General features: G+C 37.5%; 1 protein-coding gene across 1 annotated transcript; it reads left to right on the forward strand.

The window, feature by feature from the left end:
* Positions 1 to 115: 115 nt before the first annotated feature.
* suz12b (SUZ12 polycomb repressive complex 2 subunit b) lies at positions 116 to 23,396 on the forward strand. Its single transcript, XM_067459471.1, has 17 exons — positions 116 to 203; positions 609 to 776; positions 1,135 to 1,181; positions 1,274 to 1,338; positions 1,436 to 1,504; positions 2,756 to 2,805; positions 3,558 to 3,643; positions 3,768 to 3,999; positions 7,204 to 7,312; positions 7,426 to 7,531; positions 9,373 to 9,547; positions 16,369 to 16,457; positions 19,537 to 19,680; positions 19,945 to 20,102; positions 21,306 to 21,504; positions 21,695 to 21,774; positions 21,887 to 23,396. Exons 2-17 carry the CDS (start codon positions 629 to 631, stop codon positions 22,185 to 22,187), a joined length of 2,058 nt encoding a protein of 685 aa, XP_067315572.1. The 5' UTR covers positions 116 to 203; positions 609 to 628; the 3' UTR covers positions 22,188 to 23,396.
* The last annotated feature ends 986 nt before the right edge of the window (positions 23,397 to 24,382 follow it).

A 24,382-nucleotide genomic window follows, 5' to 3' on the forward strand; every position in this document is an offset into this window, starting at 1 on the left:
TTTCCGAACCAAAACATTATTGGCGGCAATTTGTCTCCTCTACCAATCTTAATCTCGCGTCTATCAAGAACATTCAGACCAATAGAAAACATCGATTTCACCAAACCACATCTCTGATTGGCTGCCACACTGCAGTAGGCGGGTTATCACGGCACTTTCCTCAAGGGCTCGGGCGATACAGTAGTACCGATGTCCATCACTTGGTAGGATTTTCCCATCCAAAATAAATGCAATTTCTGTCGTAAATAACAAATATTTAATAAGCCCTAGCGCTTTTCTAAACCGGATAGTGAACGGCTGCCTATATGGATGGATAGCCTGGTGTTATTTAAGTGTGTTTTTGTCGCTGTGAAGGACCGCAAGCTAACGTGCTAATTTTCATCTGTTGAGGATCAGTGACCAGACTGAGGACATACATCAATAACATATTTACAAGTCATATGTATTACTCATATGAGTAATATTAAAATACGTAGTAGTCAGAGAGACTGGTTACCACTGGTATCTGATGTTTAGGTGATGATAAAGAGCTGGTTTAAGGAGCGAGGGCGGTTGTCTGTCATTAATGTGCAGATATTCATTTCGCCTGGTGTTGTTTTTGTATGAAGTTCCGGTTAGTTGGTAGTTTATGATGGCTCCTCAGAAATACTCGGCTCAGGTGATGAACTGTAAAGCCAATGGTGCTGTATACCCGTCTTCTGGCGTGAGCTCACTCAAGAAGCCCAAGATGGAGCAGCTGCAGGCCGACCATGAGCTCTTCCTGCAGGCCTTTGAGAGTGAGTCCACATCTGTCTAATTTAGCACACAAAATAAAAACATTAGCTCTTCCAGAAGGACTCTGAGTGAATAAGTTAACACTCACATCTGTCAAAACACTTGGTAATGACAAAGTGCTCTGCCATTAGATACGTGGATGAGTCCTTAGGTTTATATTTGTTAGTATGTCTTAAGAGTTTGTACATGAGACGGCATTTTATTATCTCTAATAACAAGTAATGTCTGATTTTGATAGCAGCTACTTAAAAGCCTTCATTTTATTGTAGATGTAGGATTTAAAAGTGACAGACACATGTCATCATTTTATAGAATAAACTTTGAAATAATGTGTTATTAACTTTTGCATTTTCCCTTCAGAGCCTACTCAAATTTACAGATTCCTTCGAACAAGGAACTTGATAGCTGTAAGTATACCTTCATAAGTTAATCAAAAGTTTTAACACCGAATTTACTTTTAACAGTAAAGTTGAATCTGTTTTTTCTTGCTCTTTCACAGCCAATATTACTTCACAGGACCCTCACCTTTATGTCTCATAGAAACTCACGAACAAATGCCAAAAGGTGAGTCCTCAGTGTTTTAATGATTTGCGTTGCTTTGCTTTGCTTAGCTCTCTTAAAGTGTTTATTGAATAAATGTCTTTTTTTCTTTTTTCTTCAGGAAAGCATTTAAAGTGGATGACTTGCTGTCCAGTGTGGAGAGAATGAAAGGGGAGCCCGAGTCTCAGAGGTATTGGTTTTCTACGGATGTTTTGCAAGTTTTGTTTTGACAAATGTGAGGCTGGAATACATTACTACATCTGGATAGATTTTAAGACAATAGTCCTAATACACCTGGTGACGTTATAAAGGGTTACAGAGAAAAACTGAGGATCACACACACTACCAGTCGAGTTCCGATCTGAGAGATACAGTTCCGAACACAAAGTAATGCAGAAACGTGCGCCTTATTGCTAGGAGACACGTGACAAATTAAAACGATATGGGTGCTTCCCAATTCTTATTTTGTGCATCCTCGTTTCCTTTCCTAGCTTCCTTTCCTCGCGCTTTAGCTCCACCCCTTCAGGACACGAGGAAAAGACATGAGGGCAGAGGAATTTAATCTTGATATATCCTCGCTCCCTTTAACGTCACTTCAAAGCGGCTTCAGTTAATGATGACACCGCTGGATTTAGTCAGGATTCTTGAACATTAGAGATAACTTTATTGTAAGCTTCAGCCTCCACAAAATACCACATTTGTCCATATTTTAATCAATATTACTAGCTATTATTAACAACAAATTCCAGTTATTAACTGCTTTTTCGTTGTATAATAGTTCTTTCTATTTCTTTCTTTCATTTTCTTGTGCTTTGATATAATTCTGGAACTGTCAGGTGTTGTTATTTGACAAACATTCATGTCTTGTACATGTAAACTAATAATGATTAATAAACTGTGGCACGATGTGAAGGGGGAGGAGAATTAATGCTTGCGTCACATTTAGTCGATAAAACACTTCCGCTCATGACTCCTCAGGAAGCCTCCTCACTCCTCCATCCTCGCCCTCTCACGGTGCAATTAGAGAATTGAGATCTCTTACAAGATGGCTGAGCTCCATCGGTTTCCGGGTCGTAGGATGGAGGACGGAGGAGCAAGGAAACGAGAAGGGATATTGAGAAGCAACCTATGTATTCTAAAATTGGCTCTAAATATCCAGTATGTTTGATTTTGTTCCTGCTGGATGAAATCAGTCAGATTCTAAATTTTCGGTGAAATCGGTCAACACCGACTGGCCAAATTTGCAGAATTATTCTAACTTTCACCAAATGATTGGGTTGATTTGGGACACATCTGGGCAAAATCTGTTATAAAGGCACATCTTGTTGTTTTAAGAATTACTGTGTTTAAGAGCGACTAAATAGTTTTCATTAAAAAAATTGTGTTATAGGAAAATGTTCCAATGTTTTGTTCCAAATGGTGATTTCATTTTTGATTTCAGTTTGACTTCACATCTGCAACTGACATTCACTGGATTTTTTCACAAGAATGGTTAGTCTAAATCTGCCCAAAATTGTACCAATGTGTCTGAATTATCATCTTAACTCTTTCCCTGCCAGCGTTTTTTTTTTTTTTTAAGTTGCCCGCCAGTGTGTTTAAAAAAATTATTTTCTCAAAAGTGTAATAGCCCATACAATATTTTGTTTCTATGAATATCTGAGCATGCAATATATTTAAAGAAATAGCAGACCCTCTGCTTTTAAACTATATATTTTTTATTTTAGCTTTATGCATTCCTTTTTTTTTAATCAACACTTGAATATGGGTAGGTTTCATAAAAAACAACAATTTGAACAAAAAGCGGAGAGAATTTTGTCAAAGACTACATCCAGTTCAGATACAGAACGATGATCAAACACAGATGGAGTAGATCACGTCCATCCACACCCCTTATGCTTGCACAGTCCTATAGCTTGCCCTGGGTCGACATTTCATTCAGTAACATTAGATAGAATTGATTTATATGATGTTTAAAGTTAATGATCATGTTATTTTGCATATGCATCTGCTTACATACGATCGCTTGTTTTTTTTTTTCCGTTGTCTTCTGTGTTTTGATCAGGAGATTCTGTACTCTGTAAGAAGATGTGTAATATCGCCTCCCTACTGTATAAACATTGAAATTCTGTGTTTGGCGGCGAAGTGTTTTCTTACAAATAACAGTAAAATCTTTGTTTGGCAGGGAAAGAGTTAATGTACAATTACCATTTCAGGGTTCTATTATAATTTTGTTTCTTTACCAGATAAGCCATGTCAAAACTCAGAAAATGATCAAAACTCAGTTTCACTTGAGGTGCTACTTGTCAAAGTCTGTCATAAAAAGCGTAAGGTGAGCTTCTCTTAAATGTGTTATCAGATTAAAATATACAGGTGGCATAACAATATTTTTAAAAAGTATGCAGATTTTAAGATCATAACCTTTTTTCTTTATGATGATCATTTTTTTCCCTCAGGATGTCAGTTGCCCTATAAAGCAAGTGCCTACGGGGAAAAAGCAGGTGCCTTTGAACCCGGATCTCAGCCAAACCAAGCCTGGTGCCTTCCCTTCCCTGCTGGTGTCCAGCAATGAGTTTGAACCCAGTAACAGTCACATGGTCAAATCCTATTCTCTTCTCTTCAGGGTGTCTCGCACAGGCAAAAGAGACCCCAATGGCTTCATCAACTGTGAGGCAGATGAGAATATTGGTGAGTGGCAATGGTGTAGAATGCTGTGGAAAAACTCTGCGAACACCCTAATCTGTTTCATGGCTTGAGTGTGTTAAGTTAAAGGGATAGTTCATACAAAAAATTAATATGCTGTCATTTACTCACCCTCATGTTACAAACCTGTACAGCTTCTTCTGTAGAATGCTATCTATAAACAATATTTTGAGAAATGTTGTCCATACAAAGTCAGTTATTGGGGTCCAGTGTTCTTTGGACCCCAATATATGCACAAAACATTTAAAAAAAAATGTGTTCCACAGGATTAAGAAAGTCATACAGGTTTGGAATAGGTATGTACCGATTCCAACAATCCCATAACAGCACAGTTTTGTTTAGTGTGTTGAACTGATAATTACCCTTTTGTGTGTTAAACACAATCTACTTAATAAAGACAATTTCATTATAATGGATAAACAGCAAATAATAATTAATCACAATCTATGACAAAAAATAATACCATAAAACTAGATGGTGGATAAACTAGATTAGTGGATAACTCGGCAGCAAAAGTTACTCATAATAAAAGTTACTTTATAATAACATTATAAAAATAAAAATTGTGGAAAGAAAAATATTAGGTGAGGAACAAATAAAAGTGAATAAGTGTGGCACTAAATCTGGTAAAATACATAAATGTATTTTACACGTTGTAAAATACATTAATGGAAAAACAAGTAAATATATTTATAGACATAGGGCCTATATACTAAGAAATTAAAAGACATTTATTTTAAATGTATAGCACAGCTTTTTAACGAGGCAACAACATATTATATGTAGGGCAGAATAATAAAGCCTATTAATAATCTATCATAGCGCACAAATATTATAATACAGATGGCTCCAATACAGAGGCACAAAGCACGTTTGCACATCCCATGCGCTGGATGATGTCCTTGAAGCAGGAAGAAAGAGGAAGAAATCAATGCGTAGTTTATCTATCTATGAAAAATTTAGTCTTTTCTTTTAGCAGTTTAAAATTGTAATTACCGTGTGTGAAGAACAATACAATCTCTAGTCCAGTGTTATGATCTAACAGACAGACGGTAGAAAGTAACACGATTTAGAAACAGCAATTAACTCCAGCAAAATAATGTAATTTTATGAAAAAAACATAGTGTTATCATCTGCAGATCAAGCATAATAACAGGAACATTGAATCATCTTGGAGAGAGTTTCATTGTGTTGACTGTCATAACTGAATGCGACAGGCAGTTTGAAAGCTGAATGGAGAATGACTGACAGCCGTAGCAGATGAAAGCTTGAATTTAATGACTTAAATATTCATCTATACCTCACATTAAACTATGAACACTTACCATGAACTATAAACTTCAGAACACTTAAAGGTCCCATGGCATGACATTTTTATTTTATGAGGTTTTCCAACAATATTATGGTCAAGGTCAATTTATTTATATAGCACGTTTACAACAGCCACTCGACTGACCAAAGTGCTTTACAAAAAAGCCAGATAAAAGTCCAAAGAAAAACTAAACAAAAACAAAGGAAAATGAAGAAAAAGCAATACAAATAAAATATAAAGACAGAAAGCAGTAATAGAATCCAATAGCATTAACAGTTAAATAATAATAATAATAATAATAATAATAATAATAATAATAATATTAATTAGAAAAGCATCATTGGCAGAACAATAGCAGACTAAGAAAGGACAAGAGAGATAAATGCAGAGCAAATTTAGGCAGTAAAATTATTATGAGTTCCCCTAGCCGGAATGTTGTCTCCAAGTGGATTGAAATGTTGATCGGTGTAAACCGAGTTCTAGCTGTCTTTCTCTGCCTTTGAGAAAATGAGAGCTCAGACGAGCTGATCTTGAATTCTCCTGTTATGACGTCATAACAGGAAAGGTTTCCTCCCCTTCCTCTGCTTTGCCCGCCCAGAGAATTAGTAGAGAACGTTGCAAAGTTCACTCGTGTTTATTCAGAGCTCTCAGATACAAACAAAATAAACTTGCACTCTCAAAAACTTGGTACAATAACACTTCCTCAGCAATCTTTCCCCAGCTCTTTCCGTCTCTCTCTCGACTGGCAGTGAGTGCTGCTGCTGCTCGCGCCTGACTAAACCATGCTCCCTCCGCACGTAATCTCGTTTCAAATGCAAAGATGTCCGCCAATCACAACAGTGGGTGTTTTCACTAAAGACTCACAGCAGACACTCCCCTTGAAACAGCATTCCAGCCAGAGGGCTAATATCAGTATAGAAAAATGCCCTTTATTTCTAAATTATGACATTTTTTTTAAGTAAAAACCATACTAACAATATAAGTACACCGGAAACATTATAAAATAATAAAACAATCCATGCCATGGGACCTTTAATATAGTGCACAAGGCATTGATGTTGCTTTATAATGTTTTTTGTGCCTTTTGTGTGGCACTGGGGCCTAACAATAACACAGAATGTTTTGTGCACAATATCTGATTTGGATCGGTCCTGTCTGACCGATACCTGATCTGGCAAATGGTCGTATTGGAGCTGATACTGATACTACTGAGTATCGGATCAGCACATCCCTAGTTTGGAATAACATGAGTGTAAGGGAAAAGATGACTGCATTTTTGTGTGAACTTTCACTTTACTGTCCATGAATCAAGGAGAGGGATGACCATTTAAAGGAATACTTCCCCCAAAAAGGAAAATTTGATGTTTATCTGCTTAACCCCAGGGCATCAAAGATGTAGGTGTGTTTGTTTCTTCATTAGAACACAAATTAGGATTTTTAACTTCAACCGTTGCTCATATAATGGGGTCTAATTAGAATTAGACCCCATTGACATGCATTATACAAGCAACGGTTGGAGTTAAACATCTTAATTTGTGTTATACTGAAGAAACAAATACACCTACATCTTGGATGCCCTGGGGATAAGCAGATACAAATCTAATTTTCATTTTTGGGTGAACTATCACTTTAAGGAGTATAATTTTTTTCAGAAAATCTGATGGTGATTGACTGACTGAAATCGAACCTTTTCTATCATCTGTCCATGATGATGCATGAATTGGTGCGAAGAGCAGTTAAAGTTAGCACCTTACATTTTCAAACATAGTCAACACAGTTAATTGCAGACTGCTCACTGCAGTTGCTATAGCCTCAGTCTCACAAATGCTAGGCTGAAACAAAACAGAGCAAAACAGTCTTAATGCTTTTATCTGTAGATGTAAAAGAGGAACTCCCATCCAGAAAGAAGCGATCATTATCCCACAGAGGTGACGGAGAGTCCACTGAAACATTTGTTGCTCAGATGACCGTTTTCGATAAAAACAGGTTAGTAATTTCAGTGCTTTCGAACGCTTCATTTCACTTTGAAATGCCAGAAAAAAATGTATACTGTACCTTATGACATGCACGATAGCTCATTGAAAACTATTGTCCTTCAGGCGGTTACAGCTGCTGGATGGAGAGTATGAGGTTTCCATGCAACAGATTGAAGATTGTCCAGTTAGCAAGAAGAGGGCCACATGGGAGACCATACTGGATGGAAAGGTTGGTTATCTCTGCTAAAAATAAGCTGTTAACCTTCCTGTCAAGCATTTGAATTTCTGAACAAAACAAGTGCAGAGTTATTTGGCAGTCAAATGTAGTAGAGGTCTGCTACCCGAGCTCTGCTAACTTGCAGGTTTCGTTTTGGGTTCGGGCTAATGTTTAATGAGCAGCCTCAGGTTCGGGTCAGGCTCAGTTTTGTAACTAAGAAAAAATAAATCGGCTATATAATAGTTTGCATTCTTTGCCTACTTGCTGTGTTGTGACCAAGAGCACGTGAGAGAGAGAAGCACTTGTGCAGATTAAAGACACACACACATAAATATATACATTTGTATATTATCATTATATAGGCTAATAGGCTATATCATTTGTCACTAAACTGTTTTGGGCATGTGCCACTGCTCTCGCATGCTATTTCGGTCACAGCAGACGACAGAAGCAAACATTAACCATGAATAACTCAAAAATGACTGAGTGAAAACTTATCACTAATTCCATGAAGCAGGAAAAGCTACACTCTGGAAGAATTATGATTGACTGTCGATACCGTTCTCTTTCTTCATAACTCGTACTGAGATGGATATATTTGTGTAAATAGTTTAGCAACACTGAGTGAACTTTTTGAAGTTTAAGTTTTAGTTTCAGAAACCGTTATGTATTCGTTTACCTTAACAAACAATCTTTAGATACATTGTAACAATGTTAGTAAAAAAAGAGGAAGAAGACTGCTTAGACTTGTGTTTTATTTTGTTTCTTCAACTTCAAAGCATATAGTCTACGTCGCGCTCACAGCATTATAATAAACTCAATACAATCCACACAGTTTCCCCCACGGCTCTCCAGAGCATCCAGCAAACACACACGAATCCTCAGCTTCTCTCTCCTTCAGTCCTTGTTCTTTTGTGGCTTTTACACCGTCTATCCGTGCCAATTATTGCAGTCAGACAGAGGTGTTTATCATTTGCACTAGGGCTGTGCGATATTAAAGAAAAATGTAATCTTGTTAAATAATGCGATATTCGATATGTGATATGATATTGCTATTAGTGTGTAAAATCTATTTAAATTTTATAAAAACAATTATTGAAAAACTGAGAATGAAACAATTTGTGTTTCACATTCTTTCTGGGAAAAAAAACGCATCGCTACAACTTCTGAAAATGACCAGCAGTTTTTTAGCAACCATTTATATTTCAAATCGTTAACGTTTCGGTGTGTGTCAGACAGCGCGAGACTGCAAGTTATTGTTTTTAGCAAATTATTGCATTTAATAACTCTTTTTTTAACATCAAGCAAGTCCCATAAGTAACAGTCGTGTGCCCAGTCTATTCTCTGCTATATGCGTCAACCCTGTGTTGAAATAGCCTATTAAAATCATTCAGATATTGAGTGCCGTTGCGATATGCATATTGCGATATGTACATTTGCGATATTTTGGTAATTTTGATATATTGCACAGCCCTAATTTGCACTTGACCTAGGTTACTTTCCCGCCGCTCTCCTGACTCTCACTTTGTGCAGACCTCGCTAAACCACGCCCCCTCTGCCACAAATGTATTGCAAAAAAGAAAATGTTATTTATTTTGCTGTGCGAAACGGACCTTAGGTTCGGGTTTAACATGTAAATGTAATGGTCGGGTTAAACAATCTCGAGAACAGGCTGGGTTCGGGCTTCAGTTTAAAGCCCGTGCAGACCTCTAAAATGTTGTCATGATAATGTTGTTAATTTCTTTTTAAACCCTGAAGCTTTATTTCCTGTTTTAAATCCCATATTTTAATAGTTGTATAGAATATATTCAGTGGCGATGTAGATTGCAATTATTGATTCTTGTGTTTTGAAGAGGTTGCCCCCATTTGAGACGTTCTCTCAGGGACCCACTTTGCAGTTCAGCCTTCGCTGGACAGGTGACCCGAGTGACCCTTCAACAGCCCCTGTGGCCAAGCCTCTCTCCACCCGCAATTCTGACACCAGCACCACAGAGAGCAGACCCAGCACTCTCCGACCTGCACCTGTTGGTAAGAAAGCAAGGATCTTCCTGATCTTTCAAGGCTCGAGGATTGCCTGATGGCCCGGGGCCAATGTAAACAACACTCAAGACAGTTGACGACACTGTATGGTACTCGATAGAGCCAGTGCTGCATCGGCATGAAAGTGTATCTCTTGCATGTGTTGAGCTATTTCTGAGAGGCTGCTTTCTGAGCACACCTCACACTGCAAGTACCGAATTGAGTTCTCTCACCTTTGGCTTTGGAAAAACAAATTCACAGAGAATTATGTCAAAATTATGTTTATTGAGTATCCTTGTAAAAAAATATATCCTTGTCTGTTATGTCTTAGTAGGGGTGCTCCGATTGATCGGCTACTGATCGCTATTGGCCAATAATTGCAAATCTCATGCTGACGATGCCTGCAATAAGAGCCATCAATCTTTATTCTGTGCAGGGAAAATTATAATGCTAAAGATGAAGTACAATGCATATTTCTTTATTACATAACTTAATTTGAAAACTTTCTGCAAAATGTAGTAGGGCTGCACAATAAATTGAATTTCTATTTCTAATTTAATTGAATCGTGATTACGATTATGGATGCTACGATTATATAATCGTTCAAAGCCGTGATTACTACAAAAAAAAACGTATTATTAGGGATGGGTACCGAGACCCAGTATTAAATGAGCCCCAGTGCTAAATTATGAAAGACCGCAGTATCGATAAACTCTGATGCTATCAGTTCTGCTGTAGGTACTGGAGAAATTACAAAATACACAAACTATTAATTATCGATATATATAGACGTTATATTGCAAATTCTATATTGCCAAACCCTTTCTGTAAGCAATGATATTAAACCATGTGTTACATTGTTACTATCCACAAACCGGGAGAGAGAGAGCGATGCAGAGCTCCAGTGCGCATAACATGACAGTGCCTGTTAAAGGGGTACTTCAGCGCTGGAAAGATGAATCTGTATTTAAACTGGGTCATTTCGGCCCCGATCACACAGAACGCATTTTTGCAGCGAGAGGCGCCTTTTTTGAATGGATTTAAGTTGGCAGAGAGCGTTATGCGCACTGCTTTTGCGCTCTGGGCGCCTCGCGCTTTAACCGCTTGCTGCGCCTCGCTTTTTTGAAGGAGCGCTCCGAGCGCATGAAGTTGAAAAAAAGTCAACTCACAAGTCAAAATGATGTTTATTTTCTGTTGTCCAGTCGAATGAATGGAGAGGTGGTCTTCCGTTGTGGTGACCGTTACATTGATTAGATTGACAGGACAGCTGATTCGGGGGTTTCCTAGCAACATTAAAAATCTGCAGCGCACTGCTCTTTTCTGAATGAAAAAACGGCAACTAAAAAAGGCAGTGCAGTGTGCTTCGCGTTTTCAAACCTGAAAAACGCATTTGGTGTGATCGGGGCCTTAATGTAGTAGAAATATGATTTTTTTTTTTTTTGTAAATTTGGTGCCTTCTAGACTGAGAAAAGACAGAATTTATTTTTGTCTCATGAGGATGAAAGACTACAACTCCCAGAATGCTTCGCTGCCCTGTGAGGCCATTCCCAAGTTAGAGCTTAGGAACAAACACTACAGTTAAAAAATCCAGCATCTGTGTCTTGTTTACAATTATCTTGCTGTCTTCTGCATGTTTATTGCTTGGTAACGCGATCAGTTAAGCTCCACGATCCGGGAGCGGGGCTACAGAAGCAGCTTACACATAGGCCCTGTCCCAAATGGCACCCTAAACCCTCACGGTCTTCCTCTGAGTCCGCACATTCACGACGTAATGGCGCTTTGACTGCCTGGAAGAAGTCCGCTGCGTAGCTCGCACCAGTGCGGGCTCGGCAGAAGTGCGCAGCGAGGGCGCATAACGGCCGCTAACGCCGCATTCACACGGGGCGTAGGCGTTAACGCTTCCCATTTACTTTGAATGGGTGACATCATCCGTTGCCGAACTGAATTGTGGGTTCCGTCGCGGCGCTTCACTCGCGTTGCAAGCGGCAGAAGTTGAAGAATTCTCAACTTTTCAAGCGCCAGCGCAGGCGTCATCCAATCAGATCGCCGTATGCAAATATCCTACAGCAGACGCTAGCCAATTGCGTTCATTACTGCTCCGTGAACCATCCAGACCATAGACCGTTAAAAATCCAGACGCAGCTCCTGGACCACTACGTGATATTCTTCCCGCTGTCGGCGCTTTTTCGGGATTTAATGTACTTAACAGCTTCGTGCACCTGTGCAGTGCGCTGACAACAACTACACGGGCAATCGCACTCGCACATACAACCAAAAAAGGCGCTTTTTTGTGTTGTGTTTTGGTCCAAGCGGCAAGTTAATGTGATTGGCTGTTGTCACTATGACGATCGCGTCAGCACTCAGCTTCAGCCACGCCCTCCGTCAAGCGTTAACGCCTACGCCCCGTGTGAATGCGGCGTTAGGGCGCATAACGGCGAGGGCGCATAACGGCGGTGCTCGCGAGCACCCTTCTGAGACCTAAAATGACAAATGGGACACCCTGTGGTCTCATGGACTTAATGGACACGCGCACGCAGCGGCCATTGTAAGTCAACAAGACCGAAAGTGCACAGGAAGTGTGCCATTTGGGACAGGGCCATTGAGGCAGCGTTTCACCCTTCTAATACGTCATTGATTTGAGAGCCTCGTTTTCTGGGCCTAGTGTCTAAAAAGCTTTTCTTTGACTAACAAAAAAGTTTTCATCTCTGAAACTTACAGGATATTATTTTATTACCATGACTTTATTTATTAAAGGCTCAAGGGAAAGTTGATTCCTCAATTAATCACCCTGTTAGACCTTCCTGAAAAAACGTTGCTTGTAATTTGATTATTTGTTCTTATTTTATTACTGACAGTATACTTATCTCTAACAATAAATATGAGTTAGGCTAGTAGGTTTTGATGTCATGAAATTTTTATGAAGATAAAAGGTTAAGATTAAAGAGATAACTAGGCCTATTTTATGTATTTATACATGTTTGTGGTGGTGCCAGTTAGGGCTGGGCGATATTACGATATTATCATATATCACGATGTCTCAAATATCTCGATATCGATAATAGTCAGTGTTATCAGACGATAATCGACAGTATCATAAAAATGACGACTGATAAACTCACAGGACATTGCGTTGCCAAATACATTATAAATAGTAGTTACCATACACTCACCTTTTTAGTGTTTTTGATGCATAACTACAGTAGCCTATATGTGTAAAAGCAAAAAAATGGATTTGTGGATAAGATGTTGGTTGTGTTTTCATTATACACACGCAAAGAAGCACGTTGGCTTGGCTAAATGTTTTAAAACATTAATGTTCTAAAAATATTATTGGCTATTAGGCAAAATTATAAATATAATAGCCTATTAATAATACAAACATTAATCAAACATGGAATCCTTGAAAACATTTAAAATAGCCTTCTAACGCTAAAAATAAAACGAGAGAGAAACCTTTGGGAGGAAAAATAGCTCAACTTTAAACGGTTGAAAATGTATATAAAAGCCAACCATATGCCTGTATTTTAAATACTATAAAATAAAGGTGTTAGAATAAAATTATAATATAAAAAATGAAAGAAAAATATATTTAAGTGGTGTAAAAATGAGTTAAACTCATAGCTCATGCAGTGATGGAGCGCAGTAGCCTATTCTGAACAGAAACGCATGAGCTACTCGCGTGAACACTGCACTTTGCTTAATTAAATATTTTAGTTTTGAGTTGTTTAATTTAAAAGTGGACATTTTAAGCTTTCTATCCGCATATTTCACATGTCTGTGAGGCAAGTAGCCTGCTGCATTTCAGTTTATTTATGAGATGCGCTCCAGTTCATAAGCAATGAAAGCGATCACTCCGGTGACTTCGTCACGATTAATGTCTGCTATTTGCTTGTTATTTATTAAACCCAGGCAATTGGCCAAAGAAACCTTTATTAAAATTAAGCTACAATTTAAACAAAACGAAAGAATGCTTTCTACAAAACAAAACTTAATATTAAACTAAATATAACCACCAAAATCATTTCTGACTCACTCGCATCTTTGCACTGATCATAATCAGATGAAATGTAAAACTAATATAATAATAGGCCTATTCAAACATAATATACAAAAAGAAAGAAGACAAACATTCTTTAATGGCTACGACAAAGTAAGCTACAGATAAATGTCTGAGCTGGATTTAATTATTTTACCAGTGAGCAGTTCATGAGCGCGTCTGCGGATTATTGAGCTGAGTCAAGTCAAGTCAACTTTATTTATAGTTGATAATTTATATTGCGCTTTTACAATGACGATTGTTTCAAAGCAGCTTCACAGTGTTAAACAGGACAATATTGCAGCAAAATTTGATTTGGCTGTACAGTCGCTCTGGGAAAACAGTGATGTTATCAGCTTATTTAATTAATGTTAGTTTTAACATGAGTCACACCGGTCCACTTCGCTCATTACAGGCTCGTTCTCATAATTACAGTTAATGTGTCGGGCCGGGAAAGGCTCGGACACAACGTGCACAGGCTCGGGTAGGGTCGGGCTTGATTTTTTTGAGCACAATCTAAGCTCTAATTGACATTTAAGGTGTCATTGCTGCTTGACCACATAAACTCCTGAACAAAATCTTAAGACCAGGGGATGCATTGCAAGTTTTACACATTTTGCACTTGTGGATCATAACCGGGTTGTAAGTGCTGCTTCAAAATGCTAAAAAGAAGAAACAGGAGCAAGAGACAAAAAATAGAGAGTAGGCAATTTATTGAAAACTGTATTTAAACCCAAACCGGCCGTTCATCAGCTGATCAAAAGTTTAAGACCATAGCCATAAAAAGGTCTAATCTGCACAAAAATATAGCTTTCATGTCATTGTCCTTCAAGCAGTCATACTGTCGAGATCTCCTGATGGCAAAGGCAAAAAGGCTTTCTCTCTTTGAACGTGGCAGGATTGTTGAGCTGCACAAGCAAGGCCTATCGTAAGGCGCCATTGCTGCTGAGGTTGGACGCAGTAAGACAGTCATTTTACATTTCTTAAAAAATCCTGAGAGTTATGGGACAAAAAAGTCAAGTGGTAGACCCAAAACGATTTCACCTGCACTGATCCGCAGGATCCGACGGGTTGTTCGTGAAGACACGGGTCGATCCTCAACCCAAATTAAGGCCCTTACTGATGCTGACTGCAGCCCAATAACCATAAGACGTCATCTGCTGGAGAAGGGCTTCAAGAACAAAAAACGTCTTCAAAGGCACGTCTCCTCCCATGACACAAACTTGCCCATTTAGAATTTGCAAGGGAGCACCAAACATGGGACATTGAAAAGTGGAAGAAAGTTTTATTCTCTGACGAGAAAAAAATTAACCTGGACTGTCCTGATGGCTTCCAACGTTACTGGCATGACAAGGATATCCCACCTGAGATGTTTTCTACGCGGCACAGTGGAGGAGGCTCCATCATGATCTGGGGTGCTTTTTCCTTCAATGGGAAAATGGAGCTTCAGGTTGTGCAGGGGCGTCAAACGGCGACTGGCTATGTGGATCTGTTGCAGCGGGCATCCCTCTTGACCGAGGGCCCCTGTCTGTGCGTTAATGACTGGGTCTTTCAACAGGACAACGCTACAATTTACAAAGCCTGCCTGACAAAGGACTTCTTCGAGGAGAAAAACGTTGCTCTTTTGGACCATCCTGCATGTTCCCCTGATCTAAATCCCATTGAGAACATTTGGGGATGGATGGCAAGGGAAGTTTACAAAAATGGATGTCAGTTCCAGACTGTGGATGCCCTTCGTGAAGCCATCTTCACCACATGGAGCACCTCCTGGAAACAGTCGCATCAAGTATCCCGAAACAAGTTTTTAAGTGATCAACAAGAACGGTGGGGCTACTCACTACTGAGTCCTTTTTTGACACTTTTAGTTCTGTTGTGCGTTTATTTTTGGGCTATGGTCTTAAACTTTTGATCAGCTGATGAACGGCCTGTTTGAGTTTAAATGCAGTTTTCAATAAATTGCCTACTCTCTATTTTTTGTCTCTTGCTCCTGTTTCTTCTTTTGGCATTTTGAAGCAGTACTTACAAACCGGTTATGATCCACTAGTGCGAAATGTGTAAAACTTGCAATGGATCCCCTGGTCTTAAGATTTTGTTCAGGAGGGGATTTTGATCTGTCAACTTTGAGAAGCGGCTGCAGAGCGGGGCTCAAATGAGGCCGCTACTGCTGGGTGGTGTTTGTTGATATGGCTGTGTGATTAGTGGTCTGTGCATCTTTAACCTTCACTTTCTTTCTTTTTTTTTGCACAGCCTGCAGATAGCCTCTGTTGGATCCGCTGGTTCACCATTTGCATTTGGTTTAAATCCATAATACTGCCAAATAACCGATGTACATCTTTTCTGTACATCGGTACAACCGTTGTCCTCCATTTTATGCCTGGACAATTTTGTGGCGCGTGCAGGGGAGTGGGCGGGGTCAGTGCGAAGTAGATGATATTAACGGATATCGCAATATTTTTGAAGGCGATTTTTTATTTTTTTTATTTTTTTTATTTTTTTTATTTTTTCCCTTCAAAAAATTCACATATCGCCCAGCCCTAGTGCCAGTCAACATTTTGGCAGGGCAAGTAAAAATTAACCAAGAAAAAAATCCTTAACTTTGAGCCCTGTCTTTTTATAAGTTTGTTAGCACTCATGGCCTGCTTGGACTGAAACATACTAAATTCTTATCTAAAGACTATAATCATAAACATAATGCAGGATCTGCCTTTTTCTCGTATGTAATATCTGATCAAGGCTCTGTTTTGTGATGGACCTGTAATGATGAATATAGCTGTTTAATGTTCTTTTCTCTCAGCGGTAAAGGATTCAGTGAGCACCAGCATACAGACCAGGAGAGAGCAGTCCCCCTGTGAACCCAGACAGAAACTACGCATCTTTTACCAGGTAGAAATTTTGAACTCTTTATGATAATACATTTTACATATGTATATTGCACTTTTTAAATGGTCTATATCTATTAATAACCTTCCCTGACTTCCTAGGTTGGATTAAAGAGTAGACTGATTTTTATGTGAAGGACGTGAGATGTTTTTGCCAATATCTAAATGTTTATGCATGCTTCTGAAAGCCTTTCTTTACGTTCTATGTCACATAAAAACAAATGCTTATACTGTACTGTGTTAAATTCGATAATAATTGATATTGAAAATCAACGATAACGATTTTTATTATCAATTAATCAGGTCTGCCCTCTGTGCACAAAAAGCTTCCACCAGTCTAACCAAATTATATCACTGAATAACACAATTTTTATGGACAAAATTTGCATCTAGAAATAGTGAAGTGGAAATAAAGTGAGCTGATGCAGGGAAAGGTGCATTATCCAAGTGCCCAAATCACGAGAATTGTTTATCTTATGCTTCAAGTGACTGCATTAGTGTTTGCACCCAGCTCTTTGACAAATATGTGTGCATCTGCATTCTCAGCACAAAACGTTCATTTTACATGTTGTATCCACTGATCTATATCGAGAACAGTAGTTATATCTTCATCTGTAAATGAGGCAAAATGGAAATAATAATAATAATTATTATTTAAATAATAAATGCCAAATGGAAATACTTGCATGAATTAGTAGCATTTACAGATGAGGATATAACTACTCATCTATATCGAGAACAGTAGTTATATCATCATCTGTAAATGCTACTTAGTCATGCAAGTATCACCATTTTACATGAAAGCACGTCCTGACAGTCTGACTTTAAACTTTTACCTTCACTGAAGGAGCACCGACTTGTCAGACAGAACACAGTCGAAAGGGAGCCCATTAATAATCAGCGCAAAAACATTAATTTAGCTGAAATCTGCTATTGGAAATATGTGCTATTGGCTACATTTTCAATTTAAAAGTCAACATATAATTCAAGTATTTTATGAAAGCAGTAACTATAAAGGGATAACTTCATAACAGCGTGTAATTTGAATAAAAATGTAAGACTTTTCTACAGGATAAAGAAATTACAGTAACAGGTACTGTGTTTATAGTGTTCCTGCAGAACATTATCTGGTTACACTGAGCAAGTGTTTTTGTTTTTCTTTAATATCATTTTAATGTAGGGATTTAAACTCCTTTTGCTTAGTTTGCTTTTTGCACATAATGTATAGCACAAACATACCTTTACAGGGCTCTACACTAACTTTTTTCTTAAGGAGCACTTGTGCTCCTAATAATTTTTTTTTTTTTTACTTTCTATTCCTAATGTGAAGATAAACGTAGAAATAACTGTTCAGTTTCGATTAATCGTGCTGCCCTACGGCCAACTAATTGTATCAAAATAACCATTACTTGCAGCCCTGTGTCATGCAAAGAAAATGGATTCATTCAAATTATAGTCTCACATAGCCATATAGTCTATAGTCTCTAATATACTTTAAAAAAAAGTTTAGCATTTTAATTACCTCATCTATCGACATGAATTCCAGAGCTGGGGCAAGCATATCCACATCGCTATGATCAAATTATTTCTTTACTGCTGTTTTCTCACCGCTGTCATTTTTGTTTGTTTTGTTATTGTGAGGAAAGTATGCAGTATATATTTACATATTCATCTAAACGTTACTCTCCTCAGAGCAGACACCGTCTGGATGTTTGTTAACAATTTATCACTTATTTTCACTCTACATATGAGTCAAGAGCCTTGAGTACGGGTGTGCCATATCATACCGTCCACGATAATATAACAAATACATACATTTTTACATGATAAAAAAAAAGTGTCATATCAGCGACGTGATTACGTATTGCAGATTTACTTTCCCTAAGCACAACAACACCTGTCTGAGAATAAACATGAAGAGCAGCATGTCAGCCTCCGATGAAGATTTAGTACCTAAAAAGGAGCTACTTGATAACTGACATAACATTGACAACTTAAAGCTGTTATTGATGTTCATGTATTAATGCAGTGCAAGATTTGACCGGTAGGGTAACATTGATGTTTATTTTTGTTTATTTTAGCATTCTGCCTTCTTTGGATCAGACACACAGATAAAGTCGTGTATAATGTAATATGTTTATTTGAATTAATGGATTGTAGCATTTATTTGAATTAATTATATATATATAGAGAGAGATTCTTACATGCGTGACTGCTTCTGTTTTGCGTCTCTTAAAAAATAAGGATGTGCGTTTATTAAATTAAATAGCAATGTAAACCCATCATTGCTGAGATATATAATGTAGTGATCTAGTAGCTTAGCTATTTTATTGCTAAAAGTCGCGGGCGGCGTTGATAAGTTTCTGTGTTCCTGAATCTGCAGCGCGATCTCCGCTCTCTGTATGCAAGTTTTTTATAATAAAAACAGCGTATTAATATACAACGATGATTCATCTGACTTGGACCTACCTGTGCACTATTTCATTGCACACCTTCCAGCCAATCATAATCGACTATTCAGACAGAACTGGCATAAAATACTTAAGTTACTGTTAAACTAAAATGTTATTTTATAGTTTTACTTAAGATTTCCTGCCACCTCATGACAATAGATTTACACTTTGAATTAAATATTCTGTCATCAATGCTCACTGTCAATCATTAGCTCATTGGAAAAGGATGAACAACGCAGTTCATTTTGTTCGCACTTATAAATGCTACTGCCAATCAGCTTCAATAACCAAAAAACTTTTGTTCCATATATTTTTTTCTATATCGTCATATATATCGTTATTGAAAATATACTTGAAATATCGTGATATAATTTTGAGGCTATATCGCCTACCCTTGAGTCATGTTCAGTTTCTTATGTTACGTGTGCATGACTCAACACATAAGTTGATGACTTCAGTTTGTTAATGGCCATCAGTGTTGCTAATAACAAGGGTTTCTGAATTCTACATATAGCCCTTTGAAGTCCAATATTACCAAATAGTCAGAAAACACAATTTACACTGAAGGTTTACTGGAGAAATAAAATCTTGAACTTCATGCAGCATGCTGTTTTTTTTGTTTGTCCACAGTTTCTGTACAACAATAACACTCGTCAGCAAACAGAGGCCAGAGATGACCTGCACTGTCCCTGGTGCACTCTCAACTGCCGTAAACTCTACAGTCTGCTGAAACACCTCAAACTCTCCCACAGTAGATTCATCTTCAACTATGTGGTGAGAACAGCAATACACTATCATGAGCATTTGCTTGCTTTGTTTCAAAAGATGAATACAACAGTTTTATTATTTTAATACTTGCAGTGTACAGTTCCTTATATTCCTTTTATTTCTTCTTATATAGTTTCTGTATGCATAAAAACTTTCATTGCAACAAGAAATAGAAGAGCTTATGCTATAATCATTGGTGATATCTCTTAAATTTCATAGACAGTTTCAAGAATTCAGTCACATGACTGTAAAAATGTCCATGTTTTTCAGCCTCATCCTAAAGGTGCTCGGATAGACGTTTCCATAAATGAGTGCTATGACGGCTCGTATGTCGGCAATCCACAAGACATCCACAGCCAGCCTGGGTTTGCCTTCAGTCGCAACGGTCCTGTGAAAAGGACAGCTGTCACACACATACTTGTTTGTCGGTATGAAAAGTCGAAATGTGTGTCAGTATTTTGGGAAAAATGCTTTATTGTTGACTAGGTTAATTTATATACTGTATTTTGAATAGTTTTTTTTAAAAAAAGTCATCATGAAATCAAATTTGACAATTCTTAAAGAATTAGTTCGCCCTAAAAGGAAAATGTTGTCATTTAATTACTGGGGGTCACTGATCTCACGAGACGAGACACAAAATTGGGTTAACAAGAACGATATGAAGACAATATTTTTGCATAGTATTTTTAAGAAATCCATAATGATGAAATTCATGACTAGAAATTAAAAATAGTTTGCTGATGCATTTGAAATGTTTTAACTAATCGTCTTGTAATGAATGTCATTTGATTTCCACTTTCTGAGTATAAATTATCATATACAGTAAAAGACAGCAGTAGCCTAGCCTACTGTATTCTTTCCCATTTGATTGAACTCCTCCCTACAAATTGATCATAGATATTAAGTGCAAACTTTAACCATAATCAAAGTACTCAAAATTCTGTTAGATGGTTACAACTAGATAGCTTTCATATTATGAGAAATTCTCATGCCTCAGGGAGCCGCTTTCAAAAAGCAGTAACGTATTGAAATTGCGTTTGAATGCACGTCCCCTTTTACTTTCAATTTCGCGATCATGCGTATATCAGATTAGGGAGCATTGAACGCGCAGTTTAAAATAAAGTTTGGTGCTTCTGCTGCGGAATGAATCCTCTGCCATAACTTATAACACGCTTGTCTTCTTGCCTTCTCTCTCTCTCTCTCTGGCTTCTGTGAGCAGCTTGTTCTAGATCCTGCACATTGAATACGCCAGAATGCCAGTAAAGGTTTTTACATAGAACAAAATTGGTGTATGTCAAGACACCTTTATTTATATAGCGCTTTATACAATACATATTGTTTCAAAGCAGCTTTACAGGAATAAACAGGAAAATATTTATTACATTTTTTTGTTTTTTGAGTTTGTTAAACCATTATGAGTTTTACTTGTTAAAAAGAATCACTGCTTAGGGCATTTACATGACCTTACAGAATGTATTTTTGGAATATTCAGCATAAATGATGTATGATTGTGCATGTATGGTGCTGCAAGCTCTTAAAATTTAATACAGATAAATGTAGAAAACTCCTGTTTTATGGTTGTGATGCCAGAAATGTTACCCATGGTTGTTTAATCTCCCACATTCACTTAGGCCAAAGCGAACCAAGCCAAGCCTGTCTGAGTTTTTGGAGTCTGAGGATGGTGAACCAGAGCAGCAGCGGACTTATGTCAGCGGACATAACCGTCTGTATTTCCACAGCGACAGCTGCATGCCCCTCCGTCCACAAGAGATGGAGGTGGACAGCGAGGATGAAAGGGACCCAGAGTGGCTCCAAGAAAAGACCACCACGGTAAGTCAACTGGTCAAGCAAGTTGTATTCTCTGAACCAAAATATTTGATATTTGCATTTGAGTGGAAGAGTGGATCTTTTATGCATTATAATAGAAGAATAATATATGAAGATCATTGTTTCACTCACTGAAACGGTTCGGTTCATGCATTGTTTGCACTGATAGTAGTATGCTTTGTTTTGCCTGAAGCAAATTGAAGAATTCACAGATGTGAATGAAGGAGAAAAAGAAGTCATGAAGTTGTGGAACCTTCACGTAATGAAGAATGGGTAAAAAACATTTATTGGTTTATTTTTTCTTATAATAACTCTTTAATTTGCTTTAAAACCTTGACTTAGAAAAAAACGGTTGCATCTTATTTGCTCACTGTCCATTCTACAGATTCATTGCTGATAATCAGATGAGTCAAGCAAGCATGTTGTTTGTGGAGAACTGCGGACCATATATCATTCGCAGGAATTTGTGTCGGAACTTTCTTCTTCACCTGGTCAACCTGCATGACTTCAACCTGGTCACCATAGCAACCATTGACCGGGTCATGACCCGTATGAAGGAGATAGAGGAGTCACTTCCTGAACTAGAGGACGGGCAGGAGTCCTTGGATGCCACTTGCAATGGTCACGCAGTGTCCTCGGGTGTTTCACTACATGGCAAACGCACCAAAAGTGGAGTCTCAGACTGACAACAGCCGTTTTACAAGAAAAATTATGAACAGAATCAATGAGCTCTAGTTTGAACTCAAATTCTTCATACCTATCCCTTTTTGAGATCTAGAACTCTCAGCCAGCAGTGCTTCTGTGGCTAAGAACATGAGTTCTACTTCTGATCTGCCCATAAGCCCATTTATTAATAAGGAGCCCATTTGAGACTCGATTGTGAGTTAGCTGCTGGTGTTACGAACTGACGCAAGTGCTTTTGAATTAATGCAAATTTTCAATGGTTTCCAGTGCAGTGTCTGTCATAAACTGTTATCATTTCAGCAGTCATGTCTAGAATAATTGTTAGGGTTTTTTTTCTGAAAAGAAGTGTTACTCTAGAATTGGAAGTACTGTTAAGCAACTTGTTCTCCATACATTTTGAGTAATAGTAATTTGTTTTTGTTTTTTTACACACCATTGTGTGTTCAGTGACTATTTAGCACATAGTAGCACTTGTGTCAGTGGCTGTAGACTGAGAATTGTTGTCATGGACCCTAAATTGTGATATTCAGGTTTCTCAAGTGGAATTTGAAAGCTCAACAGCTTTGCATTTCCTTTTTATATATATATATATATATATATAAAACATACAGAGGCTGTTTTAAAGTTTTTAGATTGGGCCAGTCTATACATTGCATTCTGGCAACAGCTTGTCTCACAAGTGGAGTGTGAAGATCCTTCCATCTTAGAATGGCTTTTTCTGTGTGTATATTTTTCCCCAGTTCTCTTCTTAATTAACTAGCAATATAATGCACACCCATTATAAAGGAGAGCTGTGTTTGGGCTACAAGTCCTCATTTCATAAATCTTTGTAAATCAGCCTCATTATGCCATTTAGAATGAGGATCAGGAATAATTTTCAGTCCGATGTAGGTCGTGTCAAGATGTTACTACCGGATATGTGGTTATATAATAGTTTGTTGCTATTATAATGTTCCGATGTTGTACATGCCAAAGTATATCAGATACAGCATCCTTACTCCTTCAATTTGTTTTTGCTTCAAAATGCACAAGTTTGGTGTACACAAAAAAAAACATATTTACAAATTAAAGATGTGTAAATGCTCGGTTAAACTAATTGTGTTCCATTCAAAAAAAAAAAGATGATGAAACCACACATGTTGCAATTTACAGTGTCATTTTAACCAGGAGTAAAACATTTTTCACAATATTAAAGAAACAATACAAGTAAATGGTTTTTACTTTATCATCTTTATATACGTTGAACTTGGAAGTAGAGCTTGTGGCAGTTGTTGCCATACCCTAGCTGCCATTCAGACAAGTGGGGGAAATAAACTGAAATAAACAGCTCATGATGTTGCTGTTTAGTTATGTTGCAGCTTTAAAAAGTACATTTAAACGGCATAACGCCGTGTCCTAACTTAACCAGATGCAATGCAACAAGATTTTCCAAGTACCGTATGCGTGGCCATAAACCATAAACACTTAAACAGGGAATTTTTTTTTTTTTTTTTTTTATGCAAACGAACAACACAATTACAAAGGACAAAAGAACAATGAGGGTTACATACAAAAATCCAAAAGCAAGCTATATAAGCTTAAAGGACTTACACCAAGAAAGAGTCTTACATGCAATACAATTATTGGAATTTCTTAAAGAATTTACATACATATCAAAATCTTTCCTGAAAATAAAGAAGTAGGGAGTTTTTTTTTATTTTATTTACATTTATGAATGTAAAATTTAGCACAATAAAGCAGTAAATTAATAATAAATTTACAATGAGAAGGGTCTAAATTCAGAGAATAACCAAAAAACACAACCTTGGGGGTTATACAAAAGTCTGGATATAAATATTTTTTTACAAAATTTGAAAAATCAATACAAAAGACTTTACAGTAAGTACAGTCCCAAAATAAGTGATTAATCGTCTCTTCATACTGAAGGCAAAAAAAGCAATTGGGTGAAATACTATTATTAAACTTAGCAATTTTATAATTTGTTGGATAACAATTATGGATAATTTTAATAGAAACTTCAACAACTTTGTTAGATAAGAAGAACTTTTGTCGAAGAAGCCAAAACGCTTCCCATTCTATATCACTAAATATGTTATTCCAAAAACTCACACAAGCAGGTAAAGAAATTTGAGATCTATTAATAACTGAACGAATGACTTTGTTTGACATAGTAATGAAAAGAGTTTGGTCAACAAAT

The sequence above is a fragment of the Pseudorasbora parva genome, chromosome 12, assembly GCF_024679245.1.
Source record: "Pseudorasbora parva isolate DD20220531a chromosome 12, ASM2467924v1, whole genome shotgun sequence".
NCBI classification, from domain to species: Eukaryota; Metazoa; Chordata; class Actinopteri; order Cypriniformes; family Gobionidae; genus Pseudorasbora; species Pseudorasbora parva.